This window comes from Drosophila kikkawai, chromosome 2R (genome assembly GCF_030179895.1).
Source record: "Drosophila kikkawai strain 14028-0561.14 chromosome 2R, DkikHiC1v2, whole genome shotgun sequence".
Classification (NCBI taxonomy): Eukaryota; Metazoa; Arthropoda; class Insecta; order Diptera; family Drosophilidae; genus Drosophila; species Drosophila kikkawai.
Genome location: NC_091729.1, coordinates 21,042,185 through 21,060,355, shown reverse-complemented (window position 1 = coordinate 21,060,355; position 18,171 = coordinate 21,042,185). Strand labels below are relative to the sequence as shown.

General features: G+C 43.3%; 3 protein-coding genes and 1 long non-coding RNA gene across 4 annotated transcripts in view; 1 reads left to right on the top strand and 3 right to left on the bottom strand.

Annotated features, from left to right (window-relative positions):
- Positions 1–9,411, bottom strand: part of Hr3 (Hormone receptor 3) — a 35,060-nt gene extending 25,649 nt beyond the window's left edge. Inside the window, exon 1 of the mRNA XM_070284165.1 lies at positions 9,253–9,411. Coding sequence (XP_070140266.1) covers positions 9,253–9,271 — 19 coding nt within the window. The 5' untranslated portion in view covers positions 9,272–9,411. The remainder of the gene's footprint in view (positions 1–9,252) is intronic.
- LOC108085137 (muscle segmentation homeobox) lies at positions 6,015–6,907 on the bottom strand. The gene has a single exon (XM_017181646.3). The coding sequence runs from the start codon at positions 6,354–6,356 to the stop codon at positions 6,021–6,023; it is 336 nt and encodes a 111-aa protein (XP_017037135.1). The 5' UTR covers positions 6,357–6,907; the 3' UTR covers positions 6,015–6,020.
- Positions 9,412–12,271: 2,860 nt separating the features above from the next.
- Positions 12,272–13,409, bottom strand: LOC138928031 (uncharacterized). The gene is made up of 2 exons (XR_011444500.1): positions 13,254–13,409; positions 12,272–12,626 (listed from the first exon to the last, which is right to left on the bottom strand). It is a non-coding gene; the product is annotated as an uncharacterized lncRNA (long non-coding RNA).
- A 128-nt stretch (positions 13,410–13,537) lies between these two features.
- Positions 13,538–17,775, top strand: Hdc (histidine decarboxylase). Its single transcript, XM_017181629.3, has 9 exons — positions 13,538–13,655; positions 13,785–14,053; positions 14,364–14,942; positions 15,068–15,177; positions 15,324–15,377; positions 15,519–16,212; positions 16,476–16,621; positions 16,678–16,900; positions 17,030–17,775. The coding sequence occupies exons 2-9, from the start codon at positions 14,026–14,028 to the stop codon at positions 17,758–17,760; spliced, it is 2,565 nt and encodes an 854-aa protein (XP_017037118.1). The 5' UTR covers positions 13,538–13,655; positions 13,785–14,025; the 3' UTR covers positions 17,761–17,775.
- Positions 17,776–18,171: the final 396 nt, after the last annotated feature.

Genomic DNA, 18,171 nt, shown 5'->3' with positions numbered 1-18,171 from the left:
TGAAAAGCAAACCGATAACTAAAAACTAAAAAAGATCAAAATAAAAAAGTAAATTTCCATGTAAATGTTTAAGACAAGAGCTGGGCTAGAGTTATAAATTAATATTTCGTTTTTGTTAATTTATGTATATTCGTTGACGCGGCCAGATACTGAAGCCATTAGCTCTGCATCTCGCAGATACAAAGATACAAAGATGCGAAGATACACGGCGAGCGGATGTGTGTGCAGCATAATTCGCATTTTGCATAGATGAGCGCCAGCCAGTCAGCCAGTAAAAAATGAACCGAGCTTGTTACGACATCGCAGACCCAGCAGAGTATCGATGAAGTTTTTGGCCAAATCGAAAATATGATAATGAAACTTCGCCACGCTCGATTGGAAAAAAAGAAGAAAAAAACGAAGCCTCATGCGGAGCTGACCTGGCTAATAGTCGGCGGAAGATTCATGCATGAAATGCAAAGCGTTGTCCAACCAAAATTATAATGAACCCGGGCCTGGGCTCCGCCAAATCATATGGGAAATTACAACAATAAAACTACAGATATATCGCAAAAGTGACAGTGCCAAGAGCCTGGCCAAAGATATATCTCGTAATCTGGCTTGCGACATCTGAAGATTCAGCGACGGCGGGCGACAAAGTCCATCGACCACGTTCAGGGTCGTCTCATCCGCAGAAAGGTTCGGATGAAGAAAACCTTTATGTTTTTTTTTTTTCGGTTTTACATCTTTTTTTGCCAACTACCATTATGTGGGCTAATCATTGTCAAATCCGCTTGTGGTGAATACATTCCCCCTGTTAGTTGTTAGTTATAGTTACTTTGGTGGCTCCAAACGAGTTTTTGCCAAACGATTTAAATCATTTTGAAAATTTCACGTGACGGCTAAGGGTACTTCACCATCTTTATATATTTATACGCTTGAAATTTGAAATCGATTTCACAGGAATTTCATAAAATAAGCTTATTAATTTTATAAATTAACCTTTAGGCAATACAAAACTAATCGTAAGACAGTTTTAGTTGGTTTATTTCTTTGAAGCTTCAAAGAAAACTTAAAAGATATATATAAATTTTTAAATAGATGTTTACAAATACTTTAAAATATGCAAATTACCTTAAATTTTGTTCTATTCTTTCTATTTTATTCAAATAATTTCTTCTTTTTAATTTTCTTCTTTTTCAAAAGCACAAATCATTTAAAGTCCCAAGAATTCCATTCAAATTTCATTGCCTCATTTGCACAAAAGATAAGCTTCTGGTATTGAGAAAGCGGATAATCTCTTGGCAAATCGAAAGGGTGATACATCGTTTCCCCAGAGAGCAAGATCCCGTTCTAGAGGATAGCCAGCAATTAGGTAACAAATCCAAAAGATCGATCATCAATCATGAGACCAAGTTAAAAATACGACATTTTGGCCACCGCCCCGAACTGCTAATGAGCCGTAGGGGCCCCCAGCGGAAAGATATCAACGGAACCCTATAAAATATAGATCAATCTTGGCCCAAAACTGTAGGGCTTCTGCATGGGAGAAGTCGTGTGTCAGTGACTGACACTCATTTGTAGTCATCAAGTGAACAGAACAGAATCAACTCACTGGCCCGAGGCGCTGCCAAATCAATTTTTCAGCTTAGCCCCATACCCAAAGCTCTATGCTTGAGTGAGTGCACTGAGGGAAATTGTTGATTTAATTTGAAATTTAAAAGAAATTCAGATAAATATAAAATTAAAAGATATATTTATAAACAGTAATCAAAAGAGAGATATAGATATAGATGCAAAGATATCATTTCAAGAAAAGATATAAGAACTTTTTCAGTTTCTGTGTAAAAATTTAAAGAATTTCCCAAAGTATCTCATAAATTTTTATTATTAATCACAAGTTGTTATGTATTTTTTTTATTTATTTAACGTGTATAAACGTTAATTCTATTCCAGCCAAGTTTAGGCCCGAGTTTCGCTCTCAGTCACTCCTTCTTTCCCACCTCTCCCACTGTTCATTCAGCTAACTGTATAGTTTGTAGTTGACGTTTTTACCGCTAAGGTTCGTGATACGGTAAAAATATGAGCCAGGCGGCAGAAGAACGGCTCGGTGTTGCTGTGCTTGGTGCCGCAACAGCAGTAAAGCGAATGTGACGAGGCAGCAAGAATCCCAAAAAAGAAGAGAACAGCTAACAGAACCTAATGATAAAGAACAGCAGCAGCAGCAGCTAGACTTGGCCAAAAGCTAGGCAGGCAGCCTAGCAGCGGCTTATTTAGTATGTCAAAACATGTTTATACCCTTGCAGGGTATTATAATTTCAGTCAGAAGTTTGCAACGCAGTGAAGGAGACGTTTCCGACCCTATAAAGTATATATATTCTTGATCAGCATCAACAGCCGAGTTGATCTAGCCATGTCCGTCTGTCCGTCTGTCCGTCCGTCTGTCCGTCTGTCCGTCTGTCCGTCTGTCCGTTTCTACGCAAACTAGTCCCTCAGTTTTAAAGCTATCTGAATGAAACTTTGCATATAGTCTTCTATATACTCTCACTGCTATATATGTCGGAACGGGCCGGATCGGACGACTATATCATATAGCTGCCATACAAATGTTCGAAAAATTTTTAGAAAAAAAATTATAACTTGGCCGTTTTTCAATATTATTGCATCATTTTTGGGATATAGCCTTTTTTTATTATTCCAGAATTTTGGTAAAAATTTTATGAAAATCGTACCACTATATCTTATAGCTGCCATAGGAACGATCGGGAAATTAATCGAAAAATATTATAACTTCGTTGTTTTTCAACGTATTTTAATCTACTTTGGTACATAAGCTTCTGGTATTATTTCAGAATTTTGGTATAAATTTCATGAAAGTCGGATGACTATATCTTATAGCTGCCATAGGAAAGATAGGGAAAGTAATAGAAAAAATTATAACTTCGTTGTTTTCAACGTATTTTCATCTACTCTGAGATATGAGCTTCACTTATTATTATAGAATTTTGGTATAAATTTCATAAAAATCGGACAACTATATCTTATAGCTGCCATAGAAGCGATCGGTAAATGTATAAAATATATAAAGCTGGGAATGTAAAACTGTAACTGTCAAACTGTAAACATAATAGGTATAGGTAAAATGTTATCAAACTCTGTTTAGTGTCTGTTTTCGGCATTATAATTTATGATATAAATATGAAAACCAATCTGCAAGGGTATACAAACTTCGGCGTGCCGAAGTTAGCTTCCTTTCTTGTTTTTTCTTTTTTTTGTTGCTGCGTTTTTGTTGACTATGGAAAGTGGGACACTTGCCCGTACCAAGTGGCTGCAGCCACACAAAGGTGAATAGCCAATAAATCGAGGCTTGTAAATTGAAATTCTTTTTAGCCTTTTAGTTGTTTTAGCCTAAGTAGTGTGTGTGTGTGTGTGTGTGTATACACCTGTTGAAGTCGTCTTGAGTTGCCGAGATGTGTTGCTGATGTGTCAGCCTGTTAATTGCCGCCACCGCCCGGGGATGCTTGCGCAATCAGCGTTCACCGAGCGTTCATTTGCATAGCTTTTGGATGCGGATTCTTTTTGGGGGGGAGTGTGAGGGCGGAAAAAGCTGTATGTTTACCTGTGCCAGTGATTACCTGAGCCATTGCTGTTCACCGGCGGTCGCTCTGGGTGAGTGCTCACTGCCGTTGCACTGGCAACAAGTGGAATGCGCCCAGTTGCAGTGGCTCATAGAATTTGATGGGGAATTTTATGGCCTGTGAACGCATCTCTCATGGGGGAATCCTTGACTTGAGATCGTTGAGATTCTCTGGCACACCCAGCTATATGATGGGTCCTGTATCTTTAAGATTTTACTTGGATTTTTCTTGACTTTTGTTCATAAAACGAAGCTTTTTCTGGGAAATATGAACACAAGCTTAACACAAACTAGGAAACAAAAAAATGTCTAAATATATGTTTTTATAATGGTTTTTTACTCAATTCCTTAAAATTTCTGTTAGAATTTCATAAACAACCCATTTGTTGTCCCTCCTGAAATCTCTTGTAATAAAAAGCAAAGCCAAGCCTTGGCTTTTTGCCTATTTTAAGGGGATTTACCTGTCATAGCTCCATTGCTGCTGCTGCCGCTGCTGCTGCCATGATGACTGCTGCTGCTGCCGCCAGACTCCCTAACCGCCGACGTTGCTGGCGTGCTTGCTGTTCCTGCTGCTGTTGCTGTTGCTGTTGCCGCTGATGTGGCCGTGGCTATTGCTGATGTCGTGGTGGTGGCCACCACTGCTGCGGGCTTCTGGTTATTGCTCAGCGGTGCCATGGGCGGTGGCGTTCGATCCTTGGTTCGCTTTAGCTGGCTGAGGTTGCTGGCATGGCTCTCGCTGCTGCTGCTGGTGTTGCCAGTGTTGGCAGTATTGCTGGCCATGTTTTTGCACACGGAGCTGATGTTGCTCAGGCTGCTGAAGCTGCTGAGGCTGCTGAAGCTGCTGGAGCGCGCCAAGGCCGGTGGATCCGAGAGGAACTTCACCTGGTGATGCTGCTGTGGCCTGTTCTGATGCTGCTGCTGGGGCTGCGTCCTGCTAGTGGCCAGTCTCTTGGGCGCTGGTGGCTCCTGCTCAGTCTCATCCTCCTCTGGATCCCCCTCAAGTTCCGCCTCCAGATCCGTGTCCAGTTCCGGCTGCACAGTGGCTATGATGGTGCCCTCCTCGTTGGCCTGCTCAAAGCACACATCCAGCAGGGTGGCTCCTCCGCTGGCCTGCAGCCCGGCTATATCCTTGAGATCTATCCAGCTGGCACCCAACTTGTCCGCATCACTCAGAGGCAGACTCAGCACCCTGGTGTCGCTCTCATCCACAATGTGAAAGGACTGCGTGGGCTCGATCTTCACGATGATGGGCTGGTTGGCGAGGATCTGAGCCGGCGGCGCACTGCCCAGCAGGCTGGCCATGTTCTCCTCCTCCTCGTCGGCGGCCTCCAGCTCGCTGAGCTGCTGCTCGATCTGCAGGTAGGTGCTGGTGCTGGGCCCCAGTCCCGACTGGAGCTTGAGCACCGTGCACTTGTCCGTCTGCTGGTACTGATGCTGCTGCTGGGGTCGCTGCAGCAGGGCCAAAGCAGGAGCTCCTCCAGCTACACCGCCTGAACCCGCTCCCGCATCCGAGATGAAGGCCAACGGTGGCGAGGTGCCCGTGGACTTGTTGGACACACTCCTGGCCGTGTGAATCAGCTGGGGCAGGGCTGTAGGAGCAGCACTGGAGGCACTGCTCCTGGCCACAATGGTGGTGTTGGCGGGCAGCGGAATTATCGATATGGAAGGCACCTTGCTGCGCAGATTGGCCACTGCCGCCGCTGTGGCGGCATCGGTGTCGATATACACCTGACCTCCACCCGAGGAGGAGGTGGAGGATGAAGTGGATCTGGCTGAGGAGGAGCTGGAGCTCGAGCTGCTGCCACTGCCCGCGGGCTTGGCCTGCTGGATCAGCAGGAGGTCTCTTGGCCTATCCGTTGTGGCGGCCGTTTCCTAACCCAGACTCGCAAAGATTCAAAAGTATCTGAGGGATTCGTGTGCCTCGGCTTAATCACTAATCACTCACTGCTCACTTTCACTTGGTTCATTGCTTGCCTTTATTTTTTGTGTATTTTTTTTTTTTTAGAGGGGTGTAGAAGCACAACATCGAAATAAATTCAAAATCAGCCTTACGAAAGTGCACTTAAAAAATTGCCGAGACTAATAAACAATGTGTTTTGTTAATTCCTTCGATTGCTTGTCAATTGGTGTAGATACCGGAGCGGGAAGGGGGCTCAGGGGGGGCTCTTGTGAGATGCACCTGTGCGTTTCGTTTCGTTTCGGGGCTCGTTTTTGGTTCGTTTTGCAGCTGGAAATACGCGTCGTATACTCAACGTAACTTTTGTGCCATATCCTGGAGATTGTTTATTAAATGATTTTATGCGATCTATTTTGTTGCTTATAGTTTTTTAATGGTCTTTTGATTTTTCGGAATATTTGTTTATGTTTTTCTTGGCCACAATATGTTGCTGTTGCGATTGCGGGGCTATTGTGCAGCAATTGTTGCTGTGTATCGGTGACTGTGACTGTTTCTGTATCTGTGTCCTTTGGTGCTTGTGGTCGTTGTCATCCTCGCTTTCGTATCCTGCTGCTGCTGCTGTTGCTGTTTTTGCTGTTGTTGCTGTTGCTGCTGCTGCTGCTGCACATGCAACGCGTCGCCGCTGGATGGCTGCAAGGCTGCGCTGCAGCATTCGGTGGAAGCAGCGCCATTGGAACTCGACGACGTCAAAACAGTTGGAAGTGTGTCGCTGGTGCTGCTCCTGCCTGTACGGCCACTGCCACTGCTACTGCTGCTGCTTCTCCTGCTGTTGATTTCCCACATTGCGGCACGCAACCCTCTTCTATGCAACCGCCGCCACCCTTAATGCCACCTCACAACCACAATAACAACAACCACCAGCTGTGTGAGTGAGTGGAAAGTGGCCACTGGGCTTTGGCTTTAATAATCGATTTTTCAGCGGCACCCATGCAAATCGATAAAAACACTCACAGATATATATTCGAATATCTTAGATATTCAACATGTTATTCCACTATTTTCCGAGTTTATTTCACACTTTAATATTGTTTCGTTTTGATTTATATTTTAATTTTCTTTAAGTTTTCTTCAATTTACAACGCGCGCGTTTTTACTATTTATTTATTTATTTGTATCTTTTTCTGTTTCGCACAAAACTGCAAAACAGCAGCTGACCGGAGCTGCGTCCTTTACAGGAATGTGTCCCAAATTCGAGTGCCACAAACACAGTTCGCCGCCGTGGCGCTGCACAAACTTTCCGTTTCGTGGGGGTTGCGCCTCAGTTTCAGTGCGAAAATCGCAATAACGAGAGTGTGTGTGTGTGTGTGTGTATCCCCGCATGCAACTCGGAAAATGGGGCTCGCTGCGAACTGCTGCGAAAATAGGGTTAGTAGGCATAATGCCAAGTGCATAGCCAGGAAAAACTGGAAGCGGCAGCCCGACGGTGGAAGCGAGTGAACGAGGAAGCTCGGCAAAGACTCGGGAACTCGGCAGCTCGGAAAACTCGGAAACGTACATTGTTGCGCAGCTTTTCCACCCTTAGCTAAAAGAGCGAGGGTGTGAGTGCCTGCCGCTGTGGGAAATTCCCGTTGTGGTGGAAATGGAAAACAGAGGAAATTTCTGCACACTCGAGGTGGAAAGCCAAAGGGCGGTAGTTTTTGAAATGGGTGGAAATTTGAGGGAATTTCCTTTCAAAGAAGAGTTTTTTAAGGAAGAAATTTTATAAATATATTAATAAATTAACAGTTAAAGCTTCTTATACATAAATTAAAGGCTTTAAGCTACCAAAAATTAATTGCCAAATTTGTTAATAACCCTCACCGCCATAGGCCTCCAGTTTTCAGTAAAAGATAAACCCAATAACAGCTATATAACCGCAACAATTCATTCCATAACTGCGTGACGTGACCCCCAAGAGACCAGAAAAAAAGGGAGAACAAGTCGGGCATTGGCCAACTCTGGCAGCGCGAATTTGGACTAATCGCCTAACTGGGCCCAAACCTAACAGATCTCGGATATTGGCCATCATTAGAGGGCCCTCTTGATGGGCTGAGTCAAGCATTGGCATTAATATTTCATGTTTTTCCGTTGCTTAAATCATGTTAGATTTATTTTGTGGTGCTTCGAGCTGCTGCCTGCCTGCTGACTGCCTGTTGTTGGCCGCTTGCGCAACGACAATCAAGAGCTAACTGGTTCTGCCAGCGACTACTTGCAGCTAACTTGGCTAAAACACCGTTGGTTCTAACGTGAACGTGAAAATGTGTGCCTCACCGTTGTAAACTTCTTGCGGCTGGCAGCCTGCTGGCTTGGCTGGCTCGGTTGTCTCATCTATTGCAAGTCTGTGCCGATTCTAACCTGTTTTCTTCTGCAGAAACTCTCCGAAAAAGTCCCGTAAGAAAGTCCCAGTTATTCAAGAGGAAAAACCTGTTACACGCAACTGGCTCAAAGCTGATTGCCAAGAAAAAAGAAAAGAAAAAAGAACCACGAAGAACAGAAGAACTTGTAGCCACAATAGCCACCGACAAACACGTTAGTACCGTTGCCTCGGATTCTTTGTTGCGCAACTGTGTTGCAAGATTAGCTGCGACTTCCAACCTCCAACTGGTTTATTGCAGCCCCGCCGCTGTCGATGAGGCAACATTTTGCCCATTGCCGTTGTGCTGTGTTCTGTGCGCCGTTGCTGCCTTGAAGATGTGGTAAAATGGTAAAATCTTTTGGCCAGAATCGGAAATCCAGCAGCTAGCTAGCTTCGCTGCGTTTGCCTTGCATGTCTTGCAGCTTGACTGCATATCCCATCCATTTATTTGCGGCTATTGAAAGCCGTTGCCTTTTATAATCAATTAATGTATTATTTTTTTTCTGTGTCTGCCTAATGATTCCATTAGGCGGTCTTAGCCAAGCAAGGTTGACGGTGGCCCAGAGAAACTCGAATTTTTGATTTGGAAAATTGGTTTCAAAAAGAAAACTATGCAATGTTGTGGCTTGAAATTAGTTAGTGGATAAATATGTTTTCTTATGATCTTTAATTATTACATAATATATGGATCAATAATATATTTAAGCAGCTAATAAGTTATTATATTTAATTGCTAATGTTTACATTTGGAAAGGCTGTAACCTTCACTAAGAACTTTTGGCTAATGAAAGCAGCTACTTGTTCTGGTTTCTTCAAGTAGAAAATTGTTAAGACAAAGACAGATAAATGTTGGTTAATACAACTAATTATTTTTAATTATTTTTTAAATTTGCATTAATTTGCATACTTTTTTGGGCTGAAGATTTAAAGCTTATTGGAAGTAAATCAATTATAATTTATTTAAACCTTTAATAAATTAAAAACTGTCTATAAAATAACATTCTGATATCGTTAATACCAATAATAAATTGTTCCATTAATAATCTATTATTAAATTAAAGTTTTATTTTAATAGTACTAATAAATTCGGGCTTCTATTTGGTATAAACTACTTTATAAATATGTAATAGTACCTATAATTGCTGCTATAAGCCTTCAATTATTATATTAAAATAATTCCAACCATTAACCTCTCTTGGCATATATCATAAAAGAATGATATTATAATAATATATATAAATTATATGTATATATATTTCTTATATTAATTTATGTGCATTTCAATAACAATATTTTATACCAATATATATAATATGTATTTGTAGCCCTCCACCTCCCACTCACCTCTAATGGTGCTTGGCATGGTAGTTCCAGATTCTTGGCTCTCATCAATGGACAGATGACTTTCATTCACACACACTTGAACTCATTGGAGCAGTGTCAAGGCTCTGAACTCTTCACTCGACCAGATCATGATCATGATCGCAGAGAACCCGCGAATTAGTTCAAACCGTTTTCAAACGGTGAAATTAGCCGGTGACGTAGATGACGATGATGATCGCTTGCCGGCGAGCGGAACGAAGCGCCTCGGAACGGATCGGGTCAGGAAGGATGGAGAGCTAAATCAGAATCGGAATCTGGAGATCCGGAATCCGTGTGGACTGGACTGGACGTGGGGACAATCGATTGCACACTAAATGGCGAGAGGCCGAGTCGAAGACCCGTTGCATCCCATGATCATGATTATGATCATCATCCTCTTCAACTGCGGTGGAAGCGGAATCATCATCCTCGGGCGCTAACCGGGAACCTGTGCGGAGGCGAGCAAAAAAAAAAGAAGAATAAAAGAAACCAGCTGAAACCGAAACAGCAACAGAAACAGAAGCTCAGCCGAGAAAGGAGAAAGGAGCTTCAAGAAGTTAGCACACACGCACACCACCACCACCACACCTGTAAGAATTCCTGCTAATTAAATGCGTGATCACTGCCCAAAAATATCCACGCAGCAACCAAAAATAATAAAAAAACAGTGAGGTGTTCCTAGGGAGAACTGGCTTTAAAGATACTTTAAAGAATCTGAAAATGTAATGAGTAAAGATACAAAGATACTTATTATAAAATAGGTGTGATGGTTTTTTGGATCAAAAAAGATACTGAGAGATACTAAAAGATATTTCTTAAATCATATAATAATAATTTCCAATTAGAAAAGAAATATCTTATTATATTGGGCTTGAAAATGAAATATTTCATTTAAAAAGATATAATAGATACATCTGAAGAACTTAAAGATACTAAGATACAGATGTATCTTAAAAAACTTTTACCATGAAAATAAAAATATAAAAACAACAATTGATTATATATTTATTCATTTAAATTTTGTATTTCGTAAGTAGAACTGTATTGCGAGTTTACAGATACAAATACCACATGCCGTGAGAGGAGTCATGCGTGCATTTCATCAGAGAATCAGAGATGGGATGTTATGTCCGAAAGTTCGGAGCCAGAGTTATAGTACTCGAACTCGTACTGATACTCGCAATTGAACTCGTACTCGAAAGAGTCAGAGACCCGAAACCCGTGACGTTGTATCTTGTATCTTTTGTACTTGTTGTTGTCTCTTTTTTGGGGCCCGTCATCGGAGCTTGCTCAGTTGCACCTTTAATCGCTGAATAAACAGGAAGACTTCTACGGCAAACATACACACACACACACACACACACAAGCAAGCAAGCAGAAAGAGAGCGCGGGAGAGGTGGAAAACAGGTTGAGAAGTACCGCTAAGCGGGCAGCAGAAGCAGCGAAGAACAAGCAGAGACCCCAACACTCGGCAACGGAGGTCAACGAACGTTCTTAGCGCTCAAGAATGAAGGAATCAAAACACACGAAAAAACCCAGGCAGAGACAGAGAGAGAGAGAGCAGAAGAGAGTGCCTAAGAGACATGGGGTGAAGAAAGTACAAGAAGAGAGAGAAAGCCTAAGCGATCGCTTTAAGAGAGTACACACAGGTGAGCTACAAGCAGTACAGCGGCAAAGAGAAATGATCTTTCCTCGCTTTTTTGTTTATTTTTTATTTTTTGTATGCACATGCACTTTTGAAACGTATTTATCTGTTGCTCAAAGCTAAATAAAAGCTTATACGAAATGTATTTATAGCCGCAAATTTAATAAGAATGCAAAGAAAGCGCGGGGGTGAGAACAAAAGCCGCTTTGTAACTGTTGCTGCTGCCTGTCGTTGTCGACTCATGCCCAAAAGAAACCGAAATTCTTATTCTTATTGCTCAATATTTGGTAATACACACACAGATACAGTACACACACACACACTCTAAAGCGACGTGCAAAAGCCATTCAATGTAGCGGTATTTTGTCGAAATTTTCAGAGTCTCCGCGGAGACGAGTACAAAGCTCATTGACCTCTCTCTTTCTCTCTCTATCTCCTTATCAGCGGTGCTCCCTGCTTACCCCACCTCTACCTTGTAACAAGTGTGTAATGAGCGGGGCGCTTGATTTGCTTCTCTGATATTTTGGGGCGTTTCTTAAAGCGAACTTAAAAAACTTCCAACTAACTGTAGAATTTATGCCTTCCTGTCTTGCTATGTATTTTCCCTTGGGAATAGTCTTTTAATCCGTATTTACAGTTGGTAAAGACAAACGGGATGCTGAGGAAGCCAGCAGTCTTGGCCGACCGCCTGTTGATCCTGCCTGGAGTTGCCCGCCAGCGATTGGCCAGCTATTAAGGTCCCTACAAACAGGACACTCGACGCCATTGGCCATTCCTTGAACCTCCCTCTCATTGTCTCTCTTTGTCGTGCTGCCTTCGTCCCGTTCGGTCTTGGGTGTCCTTTTTGTTGCCCATCAACAGCCTGTTGCTGATTTTAAATACTCTTCCCTGCGAGGAGGGGTTACCAAAAAGGGTTAAGAAATAAATAATAAAATGTGGTTTATAAAAAATAATATAGTTTACTATTATTAATATAACATAGTAACTTATTTATTTAGATATTTAAACAAATATTAGTGGCAACAGATAAAAAGATATTGTTTGCTTTAAATAACTTCTAAATAAATAGATTTACTTATAATTTAATGCGTATTTAAAAAAGGAACGACGTTCGTCATTATGCCACACTTATTCGTGACGGTCTTGATTCGCTTTAGATGCGGTTTACTAATATATGTGTTAATATTTATGACGGGCTTAGGGAAGATTAACTTAAATAATATATATTTATGCATATATATTTACCACGTGGTTCCGCCACAGTTAGGTGAAAAATTGCAATAGGTGCAGCTAATTATTATTAAATATTGATATAAGATTAAGTAGAATTACAGCAAGATTTAAGGCAGTATTAAATATAATTCTGGAAATCTTTATTGCATCTAAAGAATAATTATTCATTATTACATATTCATAAATTTCGTAGCTTTCTTTTTTTTAATAAAATGTAATATTTAAAGGGTATTTAAAACTTGTAAAGGCTATTTCGATTTTCCTAGCTGCTCCCACGCTTTTTCGCTAAGCTGATTGTTGTTGTCACTCATATTAGGAAAATAGCCATCCTGCTGTTTAATCGCATTTTCATTGGATGAAAATGTCCTTTTTTTCTGGCACGAAGCAAAGCAACAGTTTCCGAGTATAAATAGATCCTGGCTGCCACAGATTTCATTCAGTTCGACTCTGGGTCGAGTCCTGTGCGTGGTAACCTCTGCTGCAATTGTGATTTTGTGTGTTAAATTCGGTAATAAAATAAAAAGTACTTTGAATTGAAATTTGAATTTTGTTAAAATAACAAATAAATAGTTTGTGTGCAGTTAAACTAAAAAATAATTGCTATAAACATTTTAACAAAATTTAATTCGATAAGAAAATAGTGACAAATTTTAGGCAAGTCCTAAGTTAATAAGTAAACCATTTGTGGGTAGTTGATAAAATAACAAATTAAAGCTATAAAATATTTAACAAATATTCTGAATAAAGTCTTTAATACTTTCATTGAATACACCCCAAAATAATTTCAAATATAGAGTAACTAAATAACTATTTTTATAAATAATCCGATATTTTTAATAACATTAATTTGTGGAATTTATAGCCACCAAATTTCAATCTACAACTCCATCACCAGCAACATTGTATGAACCGAAATTCTTGGACTATCAACTTTGGTTAAACATTTAATGTAATAAACAATTAAATGTAATCAACATTCATGTTTTCTTCATTCTAAATGCATGACAAAATGCAGTTGAAGAATTGGAGATGCACGAGTTGAACGGGTGGCAGTCACAGATCGGGCGAGATATATATTTAATTAACGGTATTTAGAATATATAACCGCAGCTATGCGAGTCAGCAAGCATAAACAATTAGAGAGCGCTTTTGACAATTTAAACGGAATTTTGTTTGGGATCAGTTGTGATCTGGAAACGAGCGCCATCCCCTGTATCACCACCCCAGGTATCGTGCTGGGCAGGTGGAACTGAATGACATTTATTTCCATGTTCCGACAACTTGTCGACACAACATCCCGCCACGGAATCGTATCCGATTGGATTTTCCTATGGTATCTAATTGATTTTCTGCGGGTCTATAAAAGCCGGCCACGATCCCGAAAGCCCCTTAGTTATATAGAACAAATATTATCGGTGGCTTAATTGGGTGGCCTAGTCAGTGAGAAACCCCGTCTTCTTCCAGCACCTAAGCACCCAGGTCCACCCCTGTGTTTTCACAGCTGACGGTATTTCCAAGCGCTTTTCTTTCTGTGTTTCTTTTTTTTTCCAGAAGCCCCACAAAATCGGAAGTGTGCTTCGGCCAAGTATCACTATTTCATTATATTGTTAACCATTTTTTCTCTGTGTTTTGCCAGCGGTCAGCGGTTGACATTCCTCCACCACATTTGCCATTCCTATTTAGCCCAAGTTCCCCAAAAAAATGGAGCTGGCCTAGAGAGACACCCAGTGCCAGTGTGTGTGTGTGTGCGAAGTCCGAAGTCCAACGGGATTAGGCCAAACTCACAGAGACTCAGTTAGAGATACAAACACTGATTGCGCACGACAATTGCAGGGGATCTGCGTCATCAGCAAGGGGTTAAGCGGAACGATTGCAGCATGGACTTCAAGGAATACCGTCAGAGGGGTGAGTTTGGGCCAAGACTATAAAAGGCCATAAAGCCATAAACAGAGTGGTAGATGCGTATGTAAATGCCGGACGGAAATTCCGTCCAACGGGGCGTATATTTGATTAGCCCCGAGGCGGATTTGTCCCGGCCGTTTGTCTTCGTTTGATGGCCAAGTAATTGAATTCTCACACTGGCCAAGAAAAGCCCAGCCATTAGACATATATATTACCAAATTGATGGATTTAATATAAACTTTAAAACTAATTCCCTTTGAGCTTTAAATATTATTAAGTTTACTTTAAAAGTATATAAAAAATCTATCTTTAGGCAAGGAAATGGTGGACTATATTGCCGACTATCTGGAGAATATACGCGAGCGTCGTGTCTTTCCGGATGTAAGTCCTGGCTATATGCGTCAACTGCTGCCCGAGTCAGCTCCCATTGAGGGCGAACCCTGGCCCAAGATCTTCTCCGACGTGGAAAGAATCGTGATGCCTGGAATCACCCACTGGCAGTCGCCGCACATGCACGCCTACTTCCCGGCCCTCAACTCGATGCCCTCGCTCCTGGGCGACATGCTGGCTGATGCCATCAACTGTTTGGGCTTCACCTGGGCCAGTTCGCCCGCCTGCACCGAGCTGGAGATCATTGTGATGAACTGGCTGGGCAAGATGATTGGTCTGCCGGATGCCTTCCTTCACCTGAGCCCCAATAGCCAGGGCGGCGGTGTGCTCCAGACGACAGCCAGTGAGGCCACACTGGTCTGCCTGCTGGCAGGACGTACGCGGGCTATCCAGCGATTCCATGAGCGGCATCCGGGCTATCAGGATGCGGAAATCAATGCCAGGCTGGTGGCCTACTGTTCGGATCAGGCGCACTCCAGTGTGGAGAAGGCGGCGTTGATTGGTGGGTTTAACATAATAATCTAATAGGATCTTTAGGATTTCTTTTGAGACGTTGCTCCGTACTATTTTTTTATTGTTTAAGCTGCTTATGGTCTAAGCCACACTCCTTCTCTCCCTCTACTCTAGGACTCGTCAGAATGCGTTATATCGAGGCGGACGAGGACCTGGCCATGCGCGGCAAACTGTTGCGCGAGGCCATCGAGGATGACATTAAGCAGGGCCTGGTCCCCTTCTGGGTGAGTGGCATTCTGTCAAAATTAATTGGCCCGCCTAACGCAGCCAGCTGCGAGACGCGGAGACTTGGAAAGCTCGATTCTTGACTCCCACCGGAGCCAATTAATACATGTCAGCAGTTAAGTTTCCCGTTGTGGTTTATTTTTAGGTTTGCGCCACGCTCGGCACCACCGGCAGCTGCAGCTTTGACAACCTGGAAGAGGTGGGTGGTGTCCAGGGAATACTTCCAATAAGCTACTAGCTTGAACAGCAACTCCCTTTCCCTTAATGACCGTGGAAATTATACTAATTATTCGCTTGGAAAAACTTTTATATTTTAAATTTAAATATATTTCACTCGCAGATCGGCTTGGTTTGCTCGGAACACCACCTGTGGCTCCATGTGGACGCCGCTTACGCTGGCAGTGCTTTCATCTGTCCGGAATTCCGCACCTGGCTGCGCGGCATTGAGCGGGCGGACTCGATCGCCTTCAACCCGTCCAAGTGGCTGATGGTGCACTTTGATGCCACGGCCCTGTGGGTGCGGGACAGCACTGCGGTGCACAGGACCTTCAATGTGGAGCCGCTGTATTTGCAGCACGAAAACTCTGGGGTGGCCGTGGACTTTATGCACTGGCAGATCCCGCTGAGCCGCCGTTTCCGGGCGCTGAAGGTGTGGTTCGTGCTGCGCTCTTACGGGATCAAGGGTCTGCAAAGGCACATCCGCGAGGGCGTGCGTCTGGCCCAGAAGTTTGAGGCTTTGGTCCTGGCCGACCATCGTTTCGAGCTGCCCGCCAAGCGGCACCTGGGACTGGTGGTATTTCGCATACGCGGGGATAACGAAATCACCGAGAAGCTACTGAAGCGTCTGAACCATCGCGGCAACCTGCACTGCATCCCCTCGTCGCTGAAGGGCCAGTATGTGATCCGCTTTACGATCACCTCGACGCACACGACACTGGATGACATCGTCAAGGACTGGATGGAGATACGGCAGGTGGCCTCCATGGTGCTGGAGGAGATGAACATTACTATTTCCAATCGCGTCTATCTCAAGGGTAAACGCAAGGCCTTCTGCATCTAGCAGCCCTCGTTCCCGCTTCCACTACCACTTCCGTTTCCGTTCCTAGTTACCATTTTCTGTTATTTGTATTTTGAGTTTGTTAATGCACCTCGATCCACCTTGGACTCGTTTTCGTTGAGAATATATTTGTCCTGGTTTATACATTTGTTTTTATTTTAAAAAGCTTATTTATATTATTTTTTATATCTGGAAAAAAAAGAAGGTAAATAAATAAAGTTATCCTTGTTTTCCCCTTAGAAACCAAGGAGAAAAGTGAGGCCTTCGGCTCGAGCCTGTTGCTCTCGAATTCTCCACTTTCGCCCAAAGTGGTCAACGGTTCCTTTGCGGCCATCTTTGATGCAGACGAGTTTCTGGCCAAGACTTATGCTGGAGTTCGGATAGCGGTGAGTTGGTTCTGTGCTCAGTTATCCTTCGGCCACTTGGACCTTTGATCTTGCAGCACCAGGAATCGCCTTCGATGCGACGACGTGTGCGCGGCATTCTTATGTCCGGCAAACAGTTCTCTCTGGACTCGCACATGGACGTGGTGGTGCAGACCACCCTGGACGCGGGCACGGGAACCACCAACTCGTACGGACGCACTGCCGTGCGGGAGTCCGCCTCCCAGGCAACTGCCGGAGGTCAGGCTAGTATTCGCGAGGACAACGAGGAGTCGCCGGAAGGTATGAAGCCCAGGTAGTGTAGTCGTCCCTCTAGGTCTATCGCTAGTGGCTAGTTGGAACCCAAGAGTCCCGCTGGAGTATTCCGGAATCCCTGCTAACCACCTTAGTATCTTTGCTCTTAATTTCTAGAAACTGAATTGCTGTCACTCTGCCGTACCCTTAGTGTCCTAGCCCCCGCTTCCGCTCCCTTCCATGCCCACTCCCTGTCCACGGCCAGTCGCAGCTGCAGTTCCGCCTCTCACTCCCACTCGCTGTCGCAGTCCTTTTCCCCATCCAAGTCACCTCCCTTTAACCAGTTCCGACCCATTGCCCTGTGCGGGATCTCTGGCCAATCCACCCTCCCCCTGACCCTGCCCCTGGCCAGTCGCGATGTCACCGTATCCGTGGATAGCCTCCTGACACCAGTCACCACCTGCAACATGTACCATGGCAAGCGATTCCTGGAGCCTTTTGAGACCTTGGCAGCCAGCAGTGCCTCCTTCAGCAGCAGCATCTTTCGTTTGCCCACGCCTCTGGCCACACCTACTTTGGAGCAGCCGGAAGAGGATCCGGACTGGCCAGCCAAGACCTTCAGTCAGCTGCTAATGGAACGCTACTCCTCGCAGTCTCAATCCCACAACTCCTTGTCCTCCTCCTCGACGGACAGCAGCCTTCTAAGCAGGGACGGAGCCACGCCCACGCCCACGCCTACGCCAATGGGCAGCCTGGATGAGCTGGCCACGCCGTTGCTGGAGTCCTTTGCCTCGCCCAACTCGCAGCCCATGCTCTCCGCCCATGGAGTGGGGCAGGAGCAGGGAGAGAGGGAGAGTGACTCGGATGCGACCATTTGTTCGGCAGCCTCCTCAATGGAGTCGCTTTAGTCCTAGTCATTAAGTTAAAACTATTCTTCAGATAAATATTTTAGAGAAGGGATTTGTAGAGAACAAAAGTAATGGGGATTTTAAATTTGAAGAATTTTTGTTTATTGGAAAAAGAGTATTAATTTTATCTTTCTATAATCTATAAAGGGATTGTAAAATGTGTTTATAATATTATTTAAGATTTTTAAACTTTGCAACTTATTTTATTTTTATTTTGAAAACTCCCTATCATTAAATAATTTATTAAAGATAATTATATCAAGTTTATAATGGATTACGATTTATTTTCCTAGTTAAACCCTCTTTATATTTTGTTTTTCTTACTAAAACAATATTTTTAAAATTATATAACCAATTATAATATTATAAATAGGGCTAAATTGTCATAGTTTAACTTAGATCCTTGCGATT